General features: G+C 39.8%; 1 protein-coding gene across 2 annotated transcripts in view; it reads left to right on the top strand.

Moving 5' to 3' along the window:
• Positions 1-27,411, top strand: part of prkcab (protein kinase C, alpha, b) — a 109,734-nt gene that overhangs the window by 30,328 nt on the left and 51,995 nt on the right. For both annotated transcript variants that reach the window (XM_077557500.1, XM_077557501.1), the window contains one exon: positions 9,836-9,918. In XM_077557500.1, the coding sequence (XP_077413626.1) occupies positions 9,836-9,918 (83 nt within the window). The remainder of the gene's footprint in view (positions 1-9,835; positions 9,919-27,411) is intronic.

Consider the following 27,411-nt stretch of genomic DNA (forward strand, 5'->3'; position numbering starts at 1 on the left):
GTCTGTAGTGTTTTGTAAGCATTGGAGACAAATGTCGGAGTCTGAGAGTCCCATTTTCTTCATCATATATTGAGTAATGTATGTTCTGTGAATAATTTTATATTGGATAAGTTGTAAATTTGTGTGTTTTGTCATTTTAAGTGATACTTCACTGCATGGACAAATATCTGTACATGTAAAAAAAAAAAATTGTGGGTACATTCCATATTTCACCAAGATGACTGACAGCTATACAAATATATGCACAGGTCTGCTTGTGTTTGTGTCCAACAATTACCATAAAAGTGTAGCTGTGTGTGTCCCCAGTGTGCGTGTGTGTGTCTGTGCACTCACAGTCATGTTTGATTCATGATGCTTTGTCATTGTCATTGTCATCTACTGTGTGACTCATAAATGTCTGGCGGCCAAACACTCCCACCTGTAGTTTGGAATAATTGATCCAGGCCTCCCCTTGTGGATTTGGAATACAAAACAAAAGAGTGATCCGCAGTTGAATCCATCTGCATATTTTATGTATTCTAAAAGGAAAGGTTAACTAAAACTGGATTTGAAAATTAGACAAGTTAATGAGTCATTGTTGGCATAGCAATTTTGAGGAGTTATATCTATACTTTCAACTTAGGTCAATATGATAACACTGAAAAGCGAATCCTTGGTGTGGTATCAAAACATGTCATGTTAAATAATTGATGCTCATTATAAATGCATTGGGTAAAAAAAATGTACCAAAAAAATAGGAGGGTAAAGAAGAATCTGAAAATGGCTGGCATTTTAAAAAGGATTATGTTCTCTTTTTTTAACCTTTGACTATTACACTCTTCACACGTGGCATTTTTGCACTCATTATGAATTGTGTCCTGATGAGGCAATTGTGGATGAGGGATTTTGACAGATCATGTGTTTGTAGGATGGTTGTATAATTCGAAAATCGGAAGACAAACGCCTTGTTAGTGAAAAACACCTCAGGGACGTTGTCACTACAATCCATGTCTGCAGTAACGAGAGAGCCAGACATGCTTAATCAAACAAAGATCTCAGAAGACAGCGAGCCAAGGTGATATCTGGCATTGCTTGTCACTCTTTTGCAGAAGAAGACACGGAGGCAGTCAAACGAGGCAAAACGTAGTCCTGCCTCTCTCCCTTCTCTTTTCTTCCTTTTCTTTGTATCGTTGTTTTTCACGGCTTGGCTTTGCCTGCCGTACTATTCATACGTCTGAATGTTGAGGCTGTGGAGGATAATTGCCAGATAAGCAGAATCCTTGAGAACTTTTGCTGCTTTGTGTCAAAGAGGAAGATTATTCATGGTTTTGCCTACTTTATCTCGGTCTCTTTGAGCATTGTGTGTTGATTCCAATCCGCGGTCTTTGTGGAGTGTTTTATGAATCCGTCAAGGTCAAGTTGTCTCTCTGTATGAGGCGGAGTTTGTCAACGCCGCTGTATGAATTTGTTTGTTGTACATCTCTGCTGTTTGAGACTTGTTTATTTGTAAACCTTTCATTATTTTATCAACAAGTTGATGTAACTCCAATGCGATTTCCCTAAAGTGGCGGGAAATGGTCAGAGATGTGGTGGTCAAAATATGGCAGATGACTCTCTCCATTCTTCTATCTTTAATTACTGCCATTTGTAGTTTATTTACATGAATGAAATGAAATGTCATTTTACACCTAGCACATTTTCTTTACTCATTTGTTTTTGACTTTCACTCCGTGCATGTGCTTCCGTGCCAAGGCGCTGTTGAGTGCAAGTGTTCAGGATGGTAAACAGATATGGTTGCTATGTAAGGTTAACCCTTGACCTCCTCAAATTTTCATGAGAATCCGACACAGGAGGCCTGGAGGAGTGAAGCTTCTGCGCCACACTCCCGCTGGCCTTTTGTATACATCTTTCATCGTTTTTTTTTTCTTCTGCCACTTGCAAGCTGATGACAGAAATGGCCTTCAACTCATCATTCACTCTTCTGTCTTTCTCACACACACACACACACACACACACACACACACTGTTCTGAGATCTGCCAACATTTGTTTACACACGGACGCCAGTGTGAGCACCGGACCACCTGTGTAATTATAAATATCCATGGGCCAGGTGGAGAGGAAATGTCTTCCCTCACTTCTGCTCCTCACTGGGGTTCAGCACTCTCTGTTCCAACCTGCTTCTATAAATAACCTGGCGAGGTAACGCACTTGCGTCTCCCCTTCAAAGGAAAAAGGAGTGTTTTATACCAACGACACCTGGCGGAAGACAGTCCTGATTGATCATTTCTACGCAACACAATTAACATGTTGTACTCGCTTTGAGATTCGACCCAGAACCTGAGAACTGTGTGACACACGAACCACTAGCACACCGTGCTGCCTGAAACAAGACATATTGGCATGTTTTTCAACGTGCAGCCTTTCCAAGGGTATATAGCATTGTTACAACAGAAGCAGTTTCCTAACATTTTATGTTTAGTTGCATTTGCATCTCTCTCCACCAATCAAACCTCTTTTTGTTCCGACGGGGGTCCGAATTTTGACTGCTTGTGACCTCAGCTCAGGTTATTGGGCAGATCTGGTGCTGCAGGTAACGTTATGTACACACAGACACACTCTCTCTCTCTCTCTCTCTCTCTCTGTCTGTTTCTCTCTCTTTCTGTCTCTCTGTCTGTTTATCTCTCTATCTATTTCTCTCTCTCTCTCTCTCCCTCTGTCTCTCACTCTCTCTGTCTATTTCTCTCTCTTTCTCTCTCTGTCTATTTCTCTTTCTCTCTCCCTCTCTCTGTCTCTGTCTCTCTCTCTCTCTCTCTGTCTCTCACTCTGTCTATTTCTCTCTCTCTTTCTCTCTCTGTCTATTTCTCTTTCTCTCTCCCTCTCTGTCTCTCTCTCTTTCTGTCTCTCTGTCTATTTATCTCTCTCTCTCTCTCCCTCTGTCTCTCACTCTCTCTCTCTGTCTATTTCTCTCTCTCTCTCTGTCTATCTCTCTCTCTCTTTCTCTCTCTGTCTATTTCTCTTTCTCTCTCCCTCTCTCTGTCTCTGTCTCTCTCTCTCTCTCTGTCTCTCACTCTGTCTATTTCTCTCTCTCTTTCTCTCTCTCTGTCTCTCTGTCTATTTCTCTTTCTCTCTCCCTCTCTCCCTCTCTGTCTCTCTCTCTTTCTGTCTCTCTGTCTATTTATCTCTCTGTCTCTCTGTCTATTTCTCTCTCTCTCTCTCCCTCTGTCTCTCACTCTCTCTGTCTATTTCTCTCTCTCTTTCTCTCTCTCTGTCTATTTCTCTTTCTCTCTCCCTCTCGCTCTCTGTTTCTCTCTCTGTCTATTTCTCTCTCTGTTTCTCTCTCTCTGTCTCTCTATCTATTCTCTTTCTCTCTCTCCCTCTCTCTCTCTCTCTCTCTCTCTCTCTCTCTGTCTGTCTATTTCTCTCTCTTTCTGTCTCTCTGTCTATTTATCTCTCTGTCTCTGTCTATTTCTCTCTCTCTCCCTCCCTCTGTCTCTCTCTCCCTCTGTCTATTTGTCTCTTTCTCTCTCTCTGTCTCTCTGTATATTTCTCTTTCTCTCTCCCTCTCTCTCTCTCTCTCTCTGGCTAGCTCTTCTTTTGTGTGTGTGTGTTTTACAAGCAAAAAACAATACACAAACATCATCCCCTCCAAAAGGAAGCGTGGCAGTCCGTAAACTGCTTTGTAATGCCCTTATCTCTGCGCCATGGCAATTAGGCTGGCAAAAACAAAACAAAAAAAGCTCGCCGTAATTAATCCTAACATCCCTGACGATACAGTATGTCAGTGTGTCACCTTCCGCTCCCGCCGCTTCGCACACTCCTCAATGTTTGGACGCAACCATCTGCGGAGAGCTGCACTCCTTTCACTTCGCCAGTCGCCACATGAGTCATTAAGGAGATTTATTCGAGAGGACCGGATTTACTTTGTTCTCTTTCACGTCCCATCGGACTCGTTGAGATAATGTTATTAGTTTGTTGAACAATTTATGGCTACGAACTCAGGGTGTGTTTTTGTTGCCGTATGTTTACACTTGGCTGACGTGATGCTAAAAGCTAACATGACATACCAGATGGTTTGTTTGACAAAAATGTCTCACATATTCATCTGGTAAAGTGCCAGTAGAAACTGTTTTGGAATAAAAATTGGATGTTCCGTCTGTCACATCCATTAAAGGAGACATATAAGGAGACATATTACTCAACTCAACTTTATTTCGAGAGCATTTTAACAACAACCGCAGCTAGCCTGTAACAAATTGTTGCAGATAAAACATTAAAGACAATAATTAAATTAATGGCAATACAATAAAATAAAGTACTAACATACTAATGTGATAAAAACTGAATAAAGTATTCTAAGAGCTCCCTTTAAAATACACTGCCATTTACTGTAGCATACAGTAGTTGCATATTTGTATTTCCCTCTTGTTTGAAGCTGTTACATGAGAGGAGCGACACTGAAGCTGTCTATGGCCGTGATCGTGATGTTGTAATCACGATCGCAGTGATCACGACGTCTGAAAGTAGCCGAGCCTGATGGTAAACAAGCAATTGTACTTTTCAACAGTTGTTAGCTTCACTTCGCTTTTGCCACTTCACTTTACTTTTTGATTGTTTTTATTAAGTAACAATTGGTCATTGAAAAATTCCTCATAGTCACTCAAGGAAAGTTTGTCAAATGAGCAGCCCCAATCTGACATCCGGCTACTACTAAAGTCAGGGTTCATTGATTTTCCCTTGGCCAGTTGGAGGTCCACCTTCATGTGACACTGCAATTTCCCAAGAAACACTTTGAGATTTCAGACCCTCTGAGTGCAGGTTTTGCCAGCTAATTGTCACCCATCATTAGATCTCAGGGGCGAGTGTCAAAAGTTTGAGGAGTGTATGTGCGTTTTAAGGACTGATTAATTGATAGCGAGATGGAAATGTGGACGTCATCAAAGGCCCTGATTCTCATATTGTATGAAGGGAGTGGGCGGAAGAACGACAATGAATCCTCATCCTTATCTAAACGCTGTGGCAAAAGCCAGGATGATTCATGCCCCTATGCTTTGCTCCCAAATGCAAATGTTTTCTTAATTTCTTTGGCTAAAGCCTTCCCTGATGAAGAGAAAAAAAAAACTTTACTTTTTGTCAAAGATTAAATGAGGTTGTGAACAGTTTTTTTTCTTCTTTGGTCTTCCTTTTTTGGACTCAACGAAGAATTAAGAAGGCTGCTTGTGGGAGTGTGCGCATACAGTGAACCATCTTCCATCTGTTGTGATCCTTAAGAAGTCCAGAAATCACATTTGCTGGTAGCACTTGGATCACACGGGTCGCCATAACATTTTTGTTGTGCGATAAATAGCTGAAATCACTTTGAATACATGCAAGCTGAAAAGCTGATTTTGTATTTTATCGGGCTTGAATACTGCCCTGTGCAAAATAATATTCACAAATAAAACAACTAAGTACAAGGACCCAAGAGTGACAGTTACAGGACCATAGCAACCTCAGTGATGTTTTGGTGCTCTCGCCAGGCAACACAGACTTTCAAATCCCGCCACAGATTTTTTTTTTTATGGGGTTGAGGTCTGGAAACTGGCCAGCTAGGCCACTCCAGGACTTGATCATGGTGGAAGACCCAGTCAGGTTTCATCTTCAATTAGGGGTGTCCCAATACAACTTTTTCAATTCCGATACAATATTTTGGGCTAAAACCTGAAAAGTCATAGTTTGGCTAATTTATTTATTTTTTCTTCAGAAATCTATAGTCTACAGTCCACATGTCTGTCTTGGTGTCATTTTATTACTGACAATTACTAATGTTGAAAATGATGCAATGTTAATGGTTGAACAAACATGCCGTTTTTAGGGTCTCCTGAAAATTGATTATTTTGGAGGTACAAGGTTTTTGCCCGACGGCAGCGATATATACGGTACTGTCAAAATGAAAGCCTTAACTCTGGCGATTTGAATTATTTAAAGCGTTAAAAAAGTAACCCAGTTAACTCAGCTCTATTTACGTCCTGTTGTGGCCTATAACCTCTGCTCATGTGTGCAGCCAAACTTGGAGAATCCACTGGCGCAAAGATGGACAAACTCGGGCTGTAGGTAGTTTTACTTTCAGTTTTACTTGCTTGACGCTTGTTCTCAGTAATTTGCGCACTTTGCAAAGCCAAATTCAAATAGTATATTAGTCGTACGTCTTTGGTGTATCATCTCAGAACAAAATACCCCTCTCAAGTTCCCTTCACGGAGCCTCGCAAATCAGTCCTGCTGGAGTGGACTGCTCATTGGCACAACTAATCGTGTAAGCGAATAGCTTTGAGAATTAGTTCTATGGGGAAAAAAGCTTTGATTGTTTTGTTCAACAGTTGTATTTTACAGAAGTATTATATTCAAGGATCAAAGAACACTATTAGAACAATCTTTCATTCTAAATATACTTTCTATTTGTTGATTTTACATTCATTCTAAGTTTTTACTCAAGTACATATCTGTTACGAACTTTGTAGAAAATAGTAGAAGTACAAATATATATATATATATATTAGGGGTGGGAATCTTTGAATGTCTTTCGATTTGACTCACGATTCGATTCGATTCCGATTTATGGGCCTGCGATTCGATTCAGAATCGATTTACGATTAAGGGCGATTTATGATTCAAAATGATTTGATTGAAAATGATTTTTGCTTCAATCTATAGATGTTCAAGGAATTGTAATGGTCTACTCCAGTCTGACTCGGTAATGCTAATTAGCGCACTACTCGTGGCACTTTTATCACTCACACACAAAAGAACGGCTCCACGCTGCAAAAAATAAACTTTTATTGGAATAACTTGATGGTGACTTTTTCCTTCTACTCTCTAATGTGGCTACAACTTAACAGTGTATTAGACCGCGTGGAACCACACTGCCCCTCAGTGGCCAAACCGGGTACAACATGAACAGCGCTCCAAATAAAGGCACACACAGACAAAGACAAGACAGTATAAAATAATTTAAATAAAATCAATTTTGGGGCGTTTAAAATCGTTTCTGTATCGTATTAAATGAGAATCGCGATTCTTATGTGAATCGATTTTTGGGGTGCACCCCTAATATATATATATATTTTTTTTATTGTCAGGTTTTAAGGTGGATTCCAGAAACAAAGAATGAAAAAAAAAATCAATCATGATCATTGGGAAGGTTTTACCGTAATAAATATATATATATATATATATATATATATATATATATATATATATATATATATATATATATTTTTTTTAAATCTTTTTTACTTGTTAGGATCATTTACACTGTGAGACATCTACTCCGGAGTCAAGCCTGATTTTTCCAAAACGGGATCTTTTGGTTAAAAACACGCAAACCAAGTAACTCACACGCATTTGCAATGTCATCCATTTCTTTTTGTTTCCTCATAGAATGTGCAGATTTTGGAAAGTTTGGGACACAATTTGTCAGTGTCAGAGCTTCTATACCCAATGGGGGCACTTATTCCAAAATGAGAGTTATCTGGACCTCGGCAAGCTTGTTTGCTCCAGTTGTGTCTTGGCTAAATCCAGCTTGCATCTACAGTTTTTTTTCTGGTGGTGTGTTTTATCATAAAAATGACAAGTGCGAGTGTAACTATTTTGCTGAGTTGTTTATTCTTTTCCTTCTCTCACTCACATTTCCTCTTTATTAGTGAAAGAGATTAATTTGTACGCTGCTCCTCCACTCCGAGGGGAAATTCATCTCCCAGAGAGTATTAGGTTCTCTAACTGACCTCATGCAAACATTCACAACGCCTGAAAATGCTCATTATAAGAGAGTTATGTATAACACGCTTCCTGCTGCTTTACTGGAATCCTCAGTTGGCCAACGTAGTGGCAAATGTGACTTTGCACGAAAAGTGTACATGACTGGTGAGCTTTCTCGCATCTGGACATAGCGAAACAGACAGACTGTGTGAGAAGGGAAAAATAAATCATCAAAAGAATACAGACAGACAGACAGAGGGAGTGTGTTCTTGTTGTCACAGATGTCCATGCGTTGGCTTTTCCTAAAAAAAAAGAAGAAAAATGTCGTGGGAGCCGCATCAGGTGGTGTCATGTGAGCTGTGCCTTCCCCCCCCCATTTGTGACATTTTGTGTGTGGGACTGAGCAAGTGGGCGTTCGTGTGCGCACAAGCTTGATTGACTTTCATATACACAAACATGTCGGCCTTGCATGAAAGCAGGATCATTTGTTGATTGCGCCTCATTTACAAGTAAAGCGGGGTTACACGCATACTGTATGTACTTAGCATTTCCAACATTTTTTTTAAAATGTGAGAGACCCTCGTGTAGAAAAAAATTGTGCGTTCCTATTGCTCTTGTACTTTTGTCTTAACCCCTGGGCGTTATTATAGTTTGATTAAATTCTTGTAATTTTTGCCAAAATCTGGCATTTCCTTTGAAGTGTGATAACTTAGTCATTTATGAATATTTTTTTTCACTTTCAAAATGTTCACTGGCATCAGACCTATCTATACATATATAGTTTTAAAAAAAAAATGTTTTTTTAATGCCCCCTATGGACAATAATAGCAGTATTATTATTACAGCAAAATTAACTATGCTGTATATATATATATGTAAAATAAAGGTCTAATTTGAATATTTCATATGACATATTTAGAGGCTTGAATAAGTCCATAAGTCATAACAATAGAATTTTTTTATGCATGCCCAGTTTTTCACAATGGCATTTTTCTGAATAGCACAAAACTCTTGTAATTTTGCCAAAATCAGGCATTTCCTTTGAAGTGAGATAACTTAGTCATTTATGAATATTTTTTCACTTTCAACCGCTCAAAATGTTCAGTGGCATCAGACCTATCTATACATATATAGTTTTTATTTTATTTTATTTTTTAATGCCCCCTATGGACAACAATAGCAGTATTATGCTAATAGCAAGACTAACTATGCTGTATATATTTATATATAAAATAAAATAATAATTTGAATATTTCATATGACATAGTTAGAGGCTCAAACAAGTCCATAAGTCATAACAATATAATTTATTTATGCATGCATTTTGTATTCATTTATTAGCCTTTGGCGCCACCTAGTGGATTTTTGTGTTAACACTCTCAACACACAAATTCCTCTATTTTCATGTTTATGACTCGTCAAAGAAGTGATTGCATCAGTAATCACGGAAAATGCATTATAACACATCAGGTTTACAGCATATCAAAAACTGTGATTTATAATGGGAGTCAATGAGCCAAAATCGGGCATTATTACAACAACTTCGTGTGAATCTCTCCCTCCTGTTTGGTAATAATTATAAATTACAGCATGGTGCCAATTTGAACTTCTACATTTTTAAACAATCCTGGTAAAATGTCAGGTCCCTAGTGTATTTTTTCAAATGCTTTTTCTTTGATGAAAAACAGAAAAACAGAAAAAAAAGCCAGAAAATGGACAAATAACGCCCAGGGGTTAAGGACGCGTCAACATAGGTCCTTGGCTCGAATATATTGTTTTTGTTTTGTTTGTTTTTTCAGAAAAAAGCATAACATATACAGTGTGTATATTTATGTATACTGTATACCTATCTGCATAAGTATATTATGTATATATTAATTATACAGGTATAAAGTATTCTCTTTTTTTTAGTACAACTGTATTTCCTTGGCACCAAGATGCCACATTGCACCTAAGCAATACTTTTGTGTATAGGGCTAAGTAATGCACCTCACCTTCTTTTCAATGAATAGCTATAGGATTTGGTTCTACAGAGAAAAAGGTGTATGTAAGTGTGTCAAGACAGCCTACTACTTTCTGGTTTTGACTTGTAAATCTCTCTCTCTTTCCCTTTTGTTTTCCAGTGTGCTGTTTTGTAGTTCACAAACGCTGCCACGAGTTTGTAACCTTCTCCTGTCCTGGAGCTGACAAAGGTCCCGATACAGACGTAAGTTGTGAATGCTTTTCATTTATCATGTATTGTATGAACAATACCATGATTTGAAGTTCCCATTGATGGATCAATTAATTCCAGAGAACAGGAAAAACATTTCTTCTTTTTCGGATGTGCAAAGTGTGGCCTGTGAAGATAGCGTGATTAGTATTTTACTATCAGCATAATTCACAGTTTAATAGCTTATTTAGCTACCTGACCCACATTCCTTAATCAAACTTCACATTGTGGCAGAGGAACACATACATGTATTGAATATCCATGTGACATACTTACAAACTGTTCCCATCAGCACGTCAGGTTGACAACATTGGTCCCTCATCGTGGTCTGTTTTGCACAAGCCCAAGGGTGCTGACATCTTACCTCAGTGGTGCCCCCGCTAGGGAAATGTCATCTCTCCGAGTGTGTGAGGGTGAAGAGTTTGTTTATAAGTGTGAGTAGTAGACAGCTGACCTTGCTCTCGCTCTTCCCTGTGGTCATTAATGAAGAGGTAGAGGTCAAGCAGAGCTGCCGGATGGCCTCTTTGTCCGTGTGCTGGGGTGCATTCAAAGTTAGAGCGGCAATCAATCTGTTAACTGCCTGCAAACCTGCCGCGGTTGAGAGCTGCAAGGCCGATTTCGTAGGAGACTGTACAAAATGATATGGAATCAAATGTATTGAATGTATTGTAATGTTGCGCGTGTCACAAGTACACAGCAACAACAATAGTTTCACCATTTCAACCTGTCCAAGAAACATGAAAAGACAATGACAAACAGTGGGGGACAGGAATGGTGCGCCGATTTCTTAGATAAGTCATGGAAAACACCAAATGGGCGCGTCTTCATTTTCGTGCTGGGGCACGTCTAGTTTAGCGTGTTTGTGAATTTAGTTGACGGTGCTATACCTTGCTGGTCGTTCCGGCTGATAAAGCTGGTGCAACTGGCAATTTGGTGGCAAAAAGTGGATTTGATTTTAGACTCGCAAAAAGCAGGTCTAAGTGGTGGTGTAACACAATTTTGGTGCATGTCATCATATTTCATTGAAATACTGTATTTGACAACAGTGTGGGACAATTCTTCTCAATCATTCTAGAAATCAATTAATTGAATAATTATTATCATTACAATATTTTATTAGCATCCCCCCAACTATTGAGGGTCAGGGGTGAGGGTCAGGAGTGAGGTCACACACGGATGCCCGGTCGTGGGTGCAACGTGGCCGACTACGCAGACCCCAGCGAGTCTAGTTCTGCTTGTCAATCACTGTGTGTGCACAACAGTTTGCATATCATTTCAAGTGATTTTAGGTTAACAATTATCTCAAAAAAATTACACAATGTCCATTTTTATACACGCCTCTTCCCGTATATGGGTCAGCTCCCGAGCTCTGCCCCTCCATTGTTGAAAGCCATACTCTGCATTGGCTTTGTCGAAGAGATAGGCAATTGGGGACCACCCTCATGTGTCTATTAATTGATGACAATGTTAATAATTTGTTCCATGAATTGATTTCTACAATGATCGAGTAGGTTTGTCCCAAGCTGTTGTCATATTTATGAATGAAATACGATGACGCGCATGCACCACACGTCTTCGGAGCTCACAGGCACAGGCAAACAGCCTGTGCCTTGATCATATCTACCAAAATCGCATTCCACACCTGCGTCACCACTTAGACCTGGTTTTAGTGAGCCTAAAGTCTAGTCCTATTTTTGCTATCAAATTACCAGATGCGCTGGGGGCGTGCAATAGAATACGCTGTGGCCATCATGGTGTAGTGCTGCACCTGTTTTTTCGCCAAGCACATTGTCATGTCTGGGAAGATCTGTTTTTGGTTGAGGGCCCTGAGTGGGTTCCCGCCCTTCCGCGGGTTGACCAATCCGGGTCCTCAGCCACTTGTGCCTGGTCCCAGGTGTGACTAGTTACCTAATTAGTGTGGGTGTATTTAGTTCCCGGGTGGTGATCAGTCGGTGTGGGATCATTGCCGCTGGTCACGGTCACCCCCGGAGTTCTGTCTGTCACTTTCATTTGGTAGCTTTTCAGTTCCTTGTTTAGTTAGCATTAACCAGTACCCTGGTTAGTGTTTTCTGTAAAATAAAGCACGCCAGTCTCGCCTGCACTCCTGCTGTGGTTCTCCTGCCTCCCTGCATTTTGGGTCCTCCACTCCACACGCCGACAAACACCACGCCGCTCCGTGACCACACCGTAACACACATGGGTGCTGGACTTTGATTTAAATTCAAATGTCTCCTTTGAAGTTACTTTTAATCAGTTAATACAAGCAGAGTGATAAAAGCAGAGCTTGACTCGTTTATCCACAGAGAGGATTTCGGCAACACAAACATCAACTCTGCTCGGCTTCTGGTCGAGTGATTATGATTCACTAACACCCGTCTGTCCATCCACCCCTACATCGCACCACTACTCCTCCATCTCTGCTCGTCATCTTCTTAATCAGTGAGGCGTCATCACACACACACGCACACACGCTTACACACACACACATGGTTGCCCCTATTTGCACCACGGGTCGCCTGCCCCGGTGCCTGAATGGTGTCACGCGTCCAGCAGATGCTTTGATCCGCTCACATGTCGCAAAGAGACAGATGTTGGCATTAGCTTTTGAGTGCTAAGCGCTTTCATTCAGTACATTGTGTAGTGGAGGTGGTAAATAGTGGGGTATTATTTGTCAAGGACCACTCCGGATCCTGTGACTCACCCATAGAGAAACAATACCTGTACGTGTTTCACAACCATGTTACATGTGTGTCAAAAAGACCACTGTCTTCCACGTGGACGGAGTCCCTTAAAAAAAATTCCCTTTTTGATAAGGTTCATGTCACGGATAAATTTGGCCTCGGCAACAGTGGTAGATTATGTTTCGCATGTTGCCGTTACTCGCCTTGGAAAATCCTCTTCCCCACCATCTGTCTTTCGCCCTGATTACCGACACGGCTGCGCAACATTTTGCAGCATGTGCTAGCACATTTGCATCACGTGTCTCTCGATGCCTTACTGGACAAATTTGACAATACAATGCTACTAGGCAGCATGGTGTGGTAGTGGTTGTCTTTTTTGGTTTGAGTTTCTGTGTTCTTTTTGTTAAGTTTCCTTCTATATCTGAAAACCATGCATATGATCTTCATTGAAAAGCCTAAACTGAGATTAGGTGTGAATGTGTGCAGTATAAGATATGCCCTGTGATTGACCCTATATGCTGTATATGGTATAAATATGACCTACCGCAGAGATTTGAACTCTACCGATCAGTCGCACTAACACTTGTTGATGACGTCTAACAGCTCGTTTGACCGTAGAGCTGGAGTAGTTGCCACCGCTGCTCGTACTGTTTTTTTTGTTTTGTTTTTATTTGTTTTGACTGGCACCAAACTGGCTTTGAACAAATGTGCGTCTTCATCAAACAGTTATCATCCTCCCTGCTTTCTGAACTGCTCAGGCAACTGCCGGTGGAGTGTTCGGCACTAAGCTAACTTGCTGTGCTCAAGGCTATCCGCACCAGTCCTAGCTAGCATAGCTGCCACATCTAAACACTGTCCTTTCACAGTGTATTCTAAGTCACCAATTCTGCCTAGATGACGCGACTACATTTTCGACAAGTATTATTATCACTAAAGGACAACGTGGACTAGTTAAGAATGCGGCAGACTGAGCAAGAAGAGAGAAAAGGAGAAGTCATGCTAACCGCTAAGCTAATGTGAAATGTAGCAAAACACTAGAATAAGTACTAAGGTGGGACAGTACACTTATTAAATAAGTCTGGCTGGAACAACGTTAAAGCAGATAGTAATAAACTATGAATAGTAAATTAGCATTTAAATTAATATGAGTTGACAGAAATTAATATATCAACTAAACAGCAAACACATGACAGAAGTGAATGAATCAGTAGACCTACTGCTTACGTTAGACATAAAAAGCCATCAAATGATCAAAATACTTTATACTATATGAGCTAGGATATTTGTAGATTGTTTTTATTTTGCACCATAGAGTGTTTAGTTTTAATTTTGTGTTTGTAGATCTGCACAATATTTTTAAATGACATCATATCTTTTGTTGTTGTTGTTTTTTTAATGTTATTAATCATTTTAGCTTTGCTGAGGGACTAACCCATTCATAAATACTTTGATTATAATATTTAAAAGTTAAGTTTACATGGTGCAACGGATCACAAAAGTCACAGTTCGGATTGGATCACGGATTTGAGTCACAGATCAGATTGTTTTTTCAGATAAGCAAAAAAAAAAAGATAAATAGTACTTTGCCTTCATTTATTTTATAAAGCGCATTTTTTATTAAATGGATTTCTGGGTTTGGTCTGCAAACTGAGCCATGATTGGTCATTACCTACTTCCTCAGCACAGGTGATGTCATCTTCAGTCGACAGCAAATGAAAAATTAGTTTTTAAAGGTAATCATTGTATATGATAACTTTGTGTTGATGTTGGTCGCAACTACAATGTCAATTAACTACAATGAAGTAACGTCTAAAAAGGGAAGTCAAGCTAGCCATCACGCCACGACGTGGGCGAATTTCAAAGTAAAAATGCACTAAGGCTATTTGCATTGCTGTCAATGTATTACTGTATTTGGAAAACTTTATTTTGAAGTTAGGCTTAGCATGTTACGTTTAATAAGTTTCAGCCTCCTCGACATGTCAGAATGGTATTGACTGTGAATGCGCACTTAGTTTTTTGGGGGGTTTCCCCCACGAACCATTGGATTGGCCGTGATCCGAACCGACCACGGATCAATGATGATCCGTTGCACCACTATGCTATACCTTTAACGTGAAGGGATTCAGTTTTTACCGTAATTTGAATTTTAGGCCAAATCTCAAATAAGGAAAAGCGAGATCAGATGGAAGATTAAACTAAAATCCATATGTACTTTTGTTATGTGACAATATTTCATTCCCCCAGTGAATCTTTGTGCAGTTTGTTACTTTTTTACTCGTGACTGCCACATCTGGCCCAAAAGCATAACTGCAGCATCTGTGTCAGGCTGGTTCATGGTGCGCGTGCAAGTACGTGCACGATGTTAAACGACAGACATAGTTGACAAATGAAGACATGACTTCAAATGAGGTAAGAAAAACTCCGCCCTTCCCCTCCACAAAGAAACTGTGGAGTAAGGGAAGATAAAACCTGCTGATAGGTGCAGTCAGAGTAAAACAGTCAGGTCTCTTCGTACTCATCTAGGCATTGGCGGAGCATGCATAATGTAGAAAAAGCTTTATTATTACCTTTTTAAACGGCACAATGCACCTTTAATTTTGTTTTTGTTGTTTTAAATAAACTTAAAATTGATTATCATGATTTTTTTGGTGGGGGAGGGGGGGGGGGCGATAAAAACAATGATCGTTAATGACTTGCTATGTTGCTAAAAAAGGTTTAATGATGGCGACAGTTTGTAAAAAGTGTCAAACTCACTGTCACGTGCAGACAGCCGGCAATGCTTCCGTGCACTCGGTTGCCTTCATCGCGTTTCACTGACTCACTCACTCACGCAGGTCAGACTCTCATGAGCACTCCTGGTGTATCAACGTAAACAAGTCGGAGCGCCTCCAGCTCTCTGCTCATCATCACACTCATCATCGATGCTCAGGCATTTAAGGCTGACCGTAATTGGTCTGCTGCAAACGACACCGTGGGTCCTGTTGTTGAGGATGTGGTGGTGGCAAATACAGATGATAGCAAACATTGGCTACATTTGTCTCTCTTTGTCTTTACAAGTTTTTCAACATTGTAAAAGACATTTGTGAGAGCGACACTCAATTTTGTACAATTTAGGAAGAGTCGAAAAACATTATTTCTTGTATTTGTTGTAAAGTGCAATGGCAGAATGGGTGACTGAATGCGCTAAAGTTTATGTTTCCATAAATTAGGGTTTTATTAAGTCGGGGTTAGTCAATTTATGGACTAGAGCCAAGGTTAGGGTTTCTGTCCAGAGTAAAGGTTACAACTCAGGGTTCAAACAAGGATTAGGGTTTTGAACTGCAGCTTGAAGCCAAAGATTGGGTATCTAATTAAAGCTTTAAACAAAGGTTAGGGTTTCATGTTGGATTTTCAAACCATGGTTAAGGTTTTAAATTAGGGTGTACAACCAAGGTTGCTGTTTTAAAGTAGCAAGTCACGGGGTTAGGGTTTCAAACAAGGATTTTGGTTTCAATTTCAATTCAATTTAGGGTGTCAAAACAAAGATAAGGGTTTCAAAAATGATAGATTCAAATTATGGGTTTATGGCAAGATTGGAGTTTCAAATTAGGGTTTACGGCCAATGTTAGGGTTTGAAGCTTCAAATTAGAGCTCCAACTCCAACAGGTTTGGGTTTGAAACAATGTTGGGGTTTCAAATTCTCCTCTGCTAATCAAATCTAAGTCACATATTGGTCAATGAAATTTGTATGTTTAAAGATGGACAATGCAGGAAATTGAATTTGGAATTTGAAAAAATGACTCACACAAACATGGACATGAACAAACATGGTCTCCCAGGCGAGGAAGCGAACCCACGGCAACTTGCATCGAAGGCAAGTGACGGTGCCACTCCGCCACCTGGAGCAACGGCACACTTCCTTCTTCATGTACATAATGCGTGCATCACGTCACATCCACGGCGGGAAATTCAAACCCGAATCCAATCTGAAAACTATTGGCCTGAGGTTTGCAGGAGTACCCATTGTGAACAGCTAAAGTGTTAATCTGCTAATTAGAATATATTTAACTCATAAATGGTCAAATAAAAAGGAAGTTGTGTTTGTGTGTTTTGGGCAAATTTATACATTGAGCAGCTTTATATAAATATAAAACATTGTAACAATACTGTTGAAGTAACATCTCAGTGGTTAAATCTCAAATGTGCACATATTTCCTGCAAGTTAATACCACCTGTCAATCAAAAAGTGAGCATGCCTATCTTTGTTAAAAATCCAATTTTATGGTGTGGCGTCCATTGACAGAGAAGGCAACAAACCAAGAAAGCACGAAAGATTTGATGCTCTGGTTCCAGTCCAGCAGTTACATATCAGCTGCAGCCAAACGAGGTCATGTGTAAATCAGCTGCAGTTTGTCACTTAGATTACCAGAGGCTCACTTTAGCTCCTCGGGCCTGCCACTGCCCATGTTCCAAAAATGTCAACAGGGAACAGAACACACGATAAATGAAACCACCATACTGTACTATTCATTATAAAGTCGACCTTCCGAAATCCTATGTGGCTTCTTGAGGCTGTGGAAGCGGTGCATTTGTCACAAGGCGGGATAATGTTGATAGAATGAAAGTCGAGGGTTGCGTTGCGTCACGCTGACAGGCGGTTGAGCTGAGACATGACGCAACTCCGTGTTCCCTTCTTTCTCCTCATGGCACTGTTGACATACGTGGCACTTTGATGCTTGTTAGCGTTTCCTTTCCAAATCTACCGCCACCTACGCCTTTTAACTAAAAAGTTGGACCTGTCAATTAGTATAGTAATTCATTTTTAACAACCAGAATGGAAAAGGTGTACGTTCTAGAATTTAAGATAATACTATATAGTATTTTTAGGGCTGGGATTAAAAAACAACAACGAATAATCAATATCGAATCTATTTTACTTTTTGAGCCTGATATCAATTCATAAGTCCATGAATCAATTATTTTAATCTTTTTCCCATAAATTCATCAGAAAATTGAATTTTAAAGGCCGATAAATTTTTTGTATCTCTATCTGTTTTCTTGCAATTTACTGTTCGAATGAATTTAAAAGTATTGCCTTACATTTATGAAAGACCTGACTTATTGCACTTTAAGACAGTTCCGAAGCTTTTTCATTTATATTTACAATTATTGAATTAGAAACGGACTGTGTAAAAATAAGTCAGTTAGCATGATAAACAAGCTTTACCGTATATTGTCCGCCGGTGAGAGCGTAGCATCTCGTCCCAGAGACTCAGCCAGCGACAAGCTTTTGAATCAGAAGAGACGACATTGACTACATAGTGATTTAGGTCGTGCACTGTGAATTCTGGCAAAGTCTGCGATTTGATTAACTTGGTAAAAACAGCAGGTGACAGAAGGTAAGGGCTGTTTTCAAACTAGCCATCTCCAACTTAAGTAAATATCGCGCTTTATGAGTCCCGATTAAATGTGCAACTTCAACTGACAGGCGACCTTTGGTTGAAGTAATAGATTTCATGGCACGATGGGCAATAATAACTTTTAATTTGCAAAATAACAGGCACTAAGTCGTTCCGGGTCACGTTCCCTTCCATTAAACGATCATTTCCTTCCGCGGTCCGTCTTAGGGAAGTCACATGATCACGTGACGTCGGTGCAAATGGTCAATACAAAGGTCCTTTCAAAGTAGCCTACTGTCGATATTTAGTCTCACAGCCGTCATAATGTCAGTCTCAAGCCATTGCCACAGCAGCCCAGTAACCTGCAGCAACAGCTGGAAGAACTCCTTGGTAGAACCCCCCCCCCACCCCTCCTACTCTCAAGTTTACGCAATTGCAAGTCTCTTTCTCTCTCTCTGTGTCTGTCATGCTTAATGAACAGCAGCTCTAAGCTACGGAGAGGCCAACCTTCACTCGCCTCATCAACACGTAGCGGCCCGAAGATACGCCGGCTTAACTTTGATGGAGACCTTATATAGAATATAGTATAGAGTTTGTGTGAGAGAAGAGATTGCTTGTTAGATTACATGTGATGACGCTCCCAATACGATTGCTCATAAGTCTCTCCATATGTCATTTATTCTACTGAGCCAAGTAAGTGTATAGATTGATTCTTTTGAATTTGACAGCTAATATTGCATGAAGCCAACCGGCCTAAATTGCTGATCTCCAACAATGAGTTACTGGGGATTTGTTTTTGCAAGAAAGTAATATACAGCCCTTTATTCATCACAAAATGAACAAACTATAGCCTACTACTACAGAAACATGAATTGTTGAAGACATTGTATGATGGGATGCATGCTGCATGCCAACAAATGCTCATATATGGAAGACTATAAGGGCCATACTGGAAGAAATTCTGGGTAAGGTTTTGGAATAACATTATAAGGGGGGAAAGGCCAAGGTATTTACCAGCTAAAAATGCACAAAGCGCCTCTTGCGGTTCAACATTGAATAAGAAAACAGTGAGTAATTCTGCAAGGACAGAATTAATTGCAGTGTCCATTCATCGGTGTCATTTGTTTGCCCCCCTGACCTAAAAAAGGTCGGTGGCAAACGTATCAGCGGGAGCGGTACAAGATGTATTCTCCGGAGTTTGTGACCTCACAAATGCTGCGAGAATTCAGCTTCAGCGTTATTTGATCGACTGATTTTATTTTTTAAACAACCAAATTTGAATTGCTGGAAGTGATTTACGTGCCTTGACAACAATAAGAGCAACACTTAACTCATTCACTGCTATTGACGGCTATAAACGTCAAAAGTTCATTTGAACTATTTCTATTAGTTTAACATTTTTTCCACTTTTGCTAACAAGAGTATGAAAACCTAGAAAAGAATTGTATTGTAAATTTAGAACAGATATGAAATTTGTGATTGATCGTGAGTTAACTAGTGAAGTCATGTAATTAATTACAATTTTTTAAAAAATGATTGCATGACAGGCCTAATTTTAAAAAATGTATATTAAAAATAAGGGCCATTTAATTAATTTTATATCTGTAATAAATGTACAGTAGAAAAAAATCTAGGTTTTCATAAAAAATGTAATGAAATGAAAAAAATGTTAAACTAATAGAAATAGTTCACATGAATTTTTGACGTCAATAGTCGTCAATGGCAGTGAATGAGTTAAAAACAAACAAACAAACAAAGAAAAAACAATCCCACTGTGGAACAAACCTGGAAAGTGCAAACAATTTCCTAATAATCTGATTTAATTACAGATCTGAAACTTGAGTGTGCAGTTAATGCTGCCTCACAACGTGCGTTAGGCGTGAATGAATTTCACGGCGTCGTTCACCTGCTGGAGGCACGGAACAATAATGAGGTCTTTGAGAGTACAAGGGATGTCAAGACTCTTTCCACTCCCACTGGCAAAGCGATTCTTGTATATTACGTAAATAATGTATTTCCTCTCCTTCTAAATATGGCTCGCCTTACATTTGTGCATGACATGCAAACAAGTGTGTAGTCAGGAAATGTCTTGTCTAATTTGACGCTAAATACATCTTGTTTATGTTATCCTTGACACCCCCGTTTAAGTGTGTTGATATAATCACTGGTGTCTGCAGTAGTTGATGAAAACAGCACACGTCTAAATGCTGCCGTGCGAAGAGCGCCGTTTGCATGTGTGTGCGTATGTGCGTGTGCTGCTGAGAAACAGAAAATGACGTGTCAGCACTTTCTCCTTGTCATCATTATTATTATCTGTCATGGCTCAAAATGTCCATCTTAGTAAAACACCGCTGAGATGGAGCCCGGCTGACGAGGCCGCATTCCGCAAGTTTGCCTCCCACAGCTGAGGGACCCTCACATATTCTTCCATTCCGTTCATTATACCTCCAACCATGACAGTGCTTTTTAATGATTCAATATGTGACTTTTTTCATTTTTTGGTAATCATTTGAGTCCGTTTGTTTTGAAACACTGAGAGGCTGTCAACTCAATGTATATAAGGGGGGAACTATAATTAAAACATATGATGTAGTGCTGAGTTTAATTAGTGTAGATTGAGGACTATTACTCTTAATATGTCATCATTATAGGTGTCTGTATCCACAACCTAATTACAGAACTGGCAACTCCTCACCTGGGGCTTTCTTTTGATGTAGTATATGACTCATTATGGTTAGTTGCAAATGCCCAAAATTGGTGACCTTGCTACAAGTGAACGTCCATTAAAATCTACTGCTGTGAATGTGCACCTAGTTTGGAGACCATTAGATTGGATTGATGGGAAAAATGAAGGTTTTAACCCAAATATAAGAAGAAATACAGTCAATATCATGATGTAATTGGTAGGTTTAATAAATTCAGATTGGGGACCCGTTCCTCCTGTTTTCTTCATTATGATGTCATCATATGAGGGCATAGTGACAACATAATTACGCAGTAGTTCTAGAAAGGCTACAATGCGTCACATTCACACGCACATTCGTACATCAGTGGACGGCTTTTGCCATGCAAGGCACTATCAGGTCTCACTGTGAGCAAATGAGGGTTCAGTGTCTTGTTTAAGGACACTTCCTTTATTTATTTATTTCTTTCTTTTTTCTGTTTAAGGACACTTCCACATGGTCACCAGGGGTGAGGATCGATCCCACAACCTTTGCATTGGGACACACCCACTCGACCACTGAGCCATGCTTTATTTAAAAATGATGTATTATTAATTATGACCCAAACTCAGACGACACGGGAGTTGGAAATTAGAGAGTCTTTATGGGGTAGATGCCACGGACCTCCGACTTCCGGGTTTTACACATCAGCGCCGTTTCCGGCCATTCAACACTCGCACCCCCACCCCATATAAACGATAAAAGTATATCGTATTGTATCGTATCGTATATATATATATATATATTTTTTTTTTTTTTTTTTTTTCCTGCCAATTTTCACACTTGTAGAGTGTCATAGAAATTGGCTTATTTCTGCTGTTGGTATGGCTGTCATTGTGCTCTATTCCTTTTGACATGATTGAAATATATCTGATCGAAATGTATCTGCTTACCTTCCTTGTTAAATCCTCTTTGATCATTATTGTGAGACGTCATTTACATGTTCAGTCTCTTCAGATCGAAGAGTATCATTATAAAGTAAATATACTAAAGATATTTTGATCAAAAGTGTACCCAAAAAGTAGGACTCAGTTTGCTGACCCCTGGTGTATGTATTGAAAGACAACAACCAAAAGTGACCCTTGCCATTGAGCGATAGTAAGCCGACGGGCAGCTGCGTAAAGCAACATCCCCTCTCGTTGTCTGTGAGCCAAAACAGGTCTAATGATACAATTACGTAACAGCAGCCTGTGCTCTCTTTCCTTTCCTTCCCCTTCGTTACCATCGCTTCTCATTAGAAGTCGTCATCCCGCCGCCTGACAATGACGGAAGCCTTTTTGCCTAAATGGATCCTGCAGACTTGAGACAGCAGCAGGAGATGAGAGCCAAGCAATTAAAAGGATGGAGGAGATTAGGTCGGTATTGCGGCTCGCTCCTTCCTTCCTAACTTTAGGAATCGTGCAGCTTTTGGAGAACTGTGATGATTATGGACCCGCAACCCACACAGTTGAAATAATACACTTATGCTTGAGAAGGCAATTAAGTGAAAATCCTCCAGCTCTCTTATTACTGTTTTTTTCCCCCTGATGGCATATTCAATGTGATTGTTTTGCAGGCTAATGAAAGCCTGATGATCATGAAAGATAAACTACAGTTAATCTCGCCAATCAAAATGCATGCCAATTATGTCCAACTAATTAATGGGTGTACGGAATCCCCTTTTAATAACAGTTAATGTGCTGAAACGTGCTCGTCTTGGTAACTTCAGCACAAGGGAAAGAAACACAATAAGGGCTTGGGGGGAAAAAGAAAAGAAAAATGATGAGGTTATAGCACACGCAGGCTTGTTTCATTAATATTTTGCAAGCCAAATCGAAAGAAAAGAGAGCCTGCTCACCTTTTGTAAGAAAAATGTGATGAAGGGAACATTCAGGGAGGAATGCTAATGAACGTCACGTAGGGCAGAGGTCCCCAACCCTGGTCCTCAGGGACCGGTATCCAGCCTGTTTTCCATGCCTCCCACAGCCAACACAGGTGATTCATATCATCAGCTAATCAGCAATCTCTGGAGAAGGCTGATAACGATCTCCACCTGTGTTGGCTGTGGGAGACATGGAAAACAGGCTGGATACCGGTCCCTGAGGACCAGGGTTGGGGACCACTGACGTAGGGGACATGAAGGAACGGTGCAAATGGGATGCTGTGGGATGCTGTTTTTGTTTCCCACATCGGCTCCACAGCAGGGACAGTGGAGCGAGAGAGGAAGTCAGGAAGTTGTGCAACTGTGTAACTGACTCAGTAAGCAATGTCATGTTTTGCAGATGATAAAGAATATACGCCTGTGAGTATTGTTGTATTGTTTACACGTGTTGATGTTGCTTAAAGAGTTATAACACCATGACTATTGATGTTATGTGTTAGCCTGTGTATGGCATTTTACATTGTATGTCAGCATTAAGCTAGCGGAAGGCAAAGTTATGTGGCTGTTTTAAACGGGCAGCGTAAATCTGCATGGAGGCACGTTAGACCGCGCATTGGTAATTTCACAGACAAGCACAAAAGAGGGAGGGCTGCACCACTGTGGGAGTGTTCGCAGCCGACGTCTATCATCATTGCTACTCCAAGTGGCTCCTTTCATTACCTTTAACTCATTCACTCCTAGCCATTTTCACAGAAGCAATCTCCTTTACTCCCGACTGTTTTACTGGATTTTGACTGATTTTGCTATGAAAACAACAACCTACCAAAAGAAAGATCTGTTCTTTCATCTGTTTATGTTTTGCAGCAATTCGTTTTAGAATATACAGTAGTTAAGTTTCATCATTATTCAAAAATCTATCTGAGTAAATTAGCTTTTTTCAACATGGCCCTGGTTGATCTCTTTTGCTCTGCTGCCACATGCTGGCCGTTTTTCTAATAACTACCATTTCTTCAACCGTTCTTTGCAGTTGAGAGGCTACATCAAAGCCTTCTGTATGCTCTAGCATAAAAAAAAAAGAACACATTTTTTAAACGTATAAATACGTTTTTGGGACACTTAAAACTTAAAATAGAATGTATTTATACGTTTTGGGGAGCAAATGAGTTAAATGTGACAAATTCCACGCAAAAGTCTCAACATGGTGGAAGCACATCTGCGTCGTTGAATATCGCCCCCATCCCGGGTCATCCCGAGTCATTCCGGCCAGTGGGATGATTTAAAAAATATAATCATCATCATCATCATCATAATAAAGAGCAGAAAACAGAAAATAAAGTACAGTAAACACACAAATAGCACACTCACACAGAAGCTGCTGTCCGCTACAGGTCTCTCGCTTTTATGTGTGCAATTTGTGTTTTTGTTTTCAAATATGATTACCCTGAAAAACGGGGTTCCGCTGTATTCTGTCCAAATATCACCCCCACCCCCAACACCCAAAATAGGCCTTATTTCGCTGTATTACTTTTCTATTTGTCTTTGAGTGCATTGCAGCGATGTACAGAAATGACCGCAAAAGGATACAAACCCACGCGTCAAGACACACGTAGAGCTGCCCTAGAAATGTCAACCAAGCACAGTTTTTGTTACAGACGAAGCTAGTTTCTTCGAAAGGTGGACTCTCCAAATAATAATAATAAAAAAAGAACAAAAAGAGTTCAGCTGACATGTTTACCTCTCCTGGGTCGACTCAACGGGTTGCGTACACCTCGCGCTGACCCAGTTTGATTGCTGCGGGTCCTCAAGAGCAGGCGTCTGCTCTATCTGATCAACAACAAAAAATGCGGGCTTTCTAAATATAATTAGTTGATATTATTTATTAGTCCTGATTACTTCAAGGAAGGGGTCAATGCTCCTTTGGCGATGTGAACCACGGGAATGAAAGCGCGTTAGGTGTCGCAAAGATATTTGTCCTTATCCAATGATTTACTATGCTTGCTGGTTTTAATGAGTCTCATTTAGTGCAGACGCACTAATGACAGCGCCACTGCGAGCCACCTGCCGAGGTGAACGGTAGCAGATGAATCGATGCGGCCCAACTTTTAAAATGCAAACAAAAGAACTTTTTCAATTGTTCACCAAACTAAATTCTGTTCTGCAACTGAATGTTGTTGTTTGATGGATTGCTTGCTGTTGACATTTCTCCAGTCCCAAGTCCATTTGAATCCTCTGCTTACACATAAATGACAATATTAGCAACGGATTTGTGCTTGGTCAAGTTAAAGGAGACATAGGGCGCCATTTTTGTATACGGACGCCCATGTCTTCATTTTTGTGCTGGGGCAAGTCTAGTTTCTCATGTTTGGCAGCATGTTGCGGGCCTCGCTGGGCATTCCGGCTGACGGTGCTGATGCGCACCTGACAATTTGGTGACAGAAAGTCGATTGCGCTCAGTGTAAAAACAGGCGCGACTTCATCTTCGTGCTGGAGCAAGTCCAATTTAGCGTGTTTGGGAATTTGGGCTGCACTTCTATAGGCGCCGGCGGTGCAGCATATTCTGTCTCTCTGGTAATTTGGTGTGATTTATAGTTATTGAAACACACTGAGAACAATTGTCCAATACCAGAAATCTTTTTCAAGAGTACTGCAAGGGTCACTACAGCCTATTGGCATTCTTTGCACCCCATCCTTCATGTTTCCTGGAGTTCTTTACTTCTTTCCTGCAACTCCTGCATTTCACCTTCATTGTCGTCCCGTCATCACAAACGCCAGCATTAAGACTGTCGGGGGATGCAGGATTTGCTTTGCTGTCATGAATGCATTTCTCTATTATAGACGCCCACAAAGAAGCGCGTGTGCGGCACTGGTGTCGTACTCGTGTGTGTGTGTGTGTGTGAGAGAGAGAATTATTTGGTCAGCAGGTGCCAACAACTCCGTCTGAAAAGTGACGACTTTGCATTTTATTGCTCGCTAACTTTCAGACTTTTTCAACTGGTCACAAGCATTTGAGTCCATCTGCTTGCACTGTTTGACAAGAAAAACACTGAATAAAGAGGTTAGATGTTAGCTCTTCGCACTAGCATATTGATGTCATGCACTTATCACTTTTTACCAAAAAGTTGAGTGTTATACTAGTAGTGTGTGTCATGCTTGAGTGATGAATTTAAATTACGGCCAGCACAGTTAAGGCAAGGCATTTTTATTTCTACAGCACATTTCATACTCAAGGCAACTCATTTTGTTTTACACAAGCAAAGACATAACACTTACAATTATCACCACGGCTAACATTTAAAAGCAAAGCAGAGAAAACGAAAGTAGCTTACAAGACTAACTTAAAATAACATGCTTTGACAACATTAAAACACATGAACCTAAAGGAGACATCCAGCGCTCTCTTTTTTAAAAGGGGCTTGACGGCGGCTACTTTCAGCGGTTTAGGAAGCTCACCTGACTGACGTGAGCAGTTGATTATTTGCTGTAAATCAGTTTAAACAGATTTTATAATAGTTTTGAAAAAGTCAGATGGTATTGAGTCAAGACAGCCAGTGGATGGTTTCAACTACTGAACCAAATCTGTTATAGTCTTTTGATCCAATGAACCAAATTCTGTCATGATAATTGAATTATAAGGGATTTTAACTCAGTCACTGCCATTGACGGCTATAGACGTCAAAAATTCTAATAACTATTTCTATTTCTATTCTATTATATTTCGATTTTTTTCCCATTTTTATTAACAAGAGTATGAAAACCTAGAAAAACATATTTTTTTGTACATTTAGAACAGATGTAAAATTTGTGATTAATCGTGAGTTAACTAGTGAAGTTATGTGATTAATTACAAATTTTAATCGCCTGATGCCCCTAATTTACGGGGAAAAAATTCAGTTTTTTTAAAAATGGTCTTTTCTTTTCTTTTTTTTAACTCTTGTTAACAAAAGTGGGAAAAAATGTTTTACTAATAAAAATAGTTCAAATGAATTTTTGACGTCTATAGCTGTCAATGGCAGTGAATGAGTTAAATGCTGCATCATTTTGTCATTTTGCTGGTGTGTGAATATATTTGACCTGATGGATTGTACTTTTTCAATAAAGTAGCAGGCAAATTCATTGCATTTTATCTTTTGGAGAGAAGTATGCTGCTATTGGATTTGGGAAACGTGTTTGTCGACCACAGCAAATAGTGTCCGTGTATGTTGAGGTTCGACTTCTTACTAATGATTTCAGAAAAGTGTTTTTGTCTAGCTTTTACTAGCTCTTAAAATTACAGACATTGTCTGTACAGGTCACAATTGAACAAGGAGTGGACTTTTTCTCCACTTATGCTCCACTTTCCTGAACATTGATTTCAAAGTTAAGGAAATGGATGGATGGATTTCATGATTTCTCAGTTTGGACTCAGAAATAAATTACATGGTCTATAATTGCGGTCCTGCCTTACTTCACAGTTGTATGCTAACATTATAGCTATAGAAACATTAATACAATCTTGATGACGTAATGTTTATTTAACATTTTAGCATGTAAATTAGTTGGCTTGATTTCTTAAACTGCCGACATCATTGAATTTTGGGACATCCGTGACCAATTTAGCTGCAAGGGAGTCTAATAATAATCCAAACAGACATTTGTAAACTCTAATTTCAGACATGAAAGTCAAGCAAATATTTCCCTAATTTCCCTAATCCGCTTTGTTTTTTGAGTTATCCGTAAATTAATACTGTAGTCAAATAGTCTGAAAGCAAACAGCACTTGTGTACAATGCAGAGCAAAAATAAATAAAAAAACATTGCTTCATTTTCAAAAGGAATGAGAGTTTAATGAGGGGGAATTTATAAATG

The sequence above is a fragment of the Vanacampus margaritifer genome, chromosome 2 (assembly GCF_051991255.1).
Source record: "Vanacampus margaritifer isolate UIUO_Vmar chromosome 2, RoL_Vmar_1.0, whole genome shotgun sequence".
Classification (NCBI taxonomy): Eukaryota; Metazoa; Chordata; class Actinopteri; order Syngnathiformes; family Syngnathidae; genus Vanacampus; species Vanacampus margaritifer.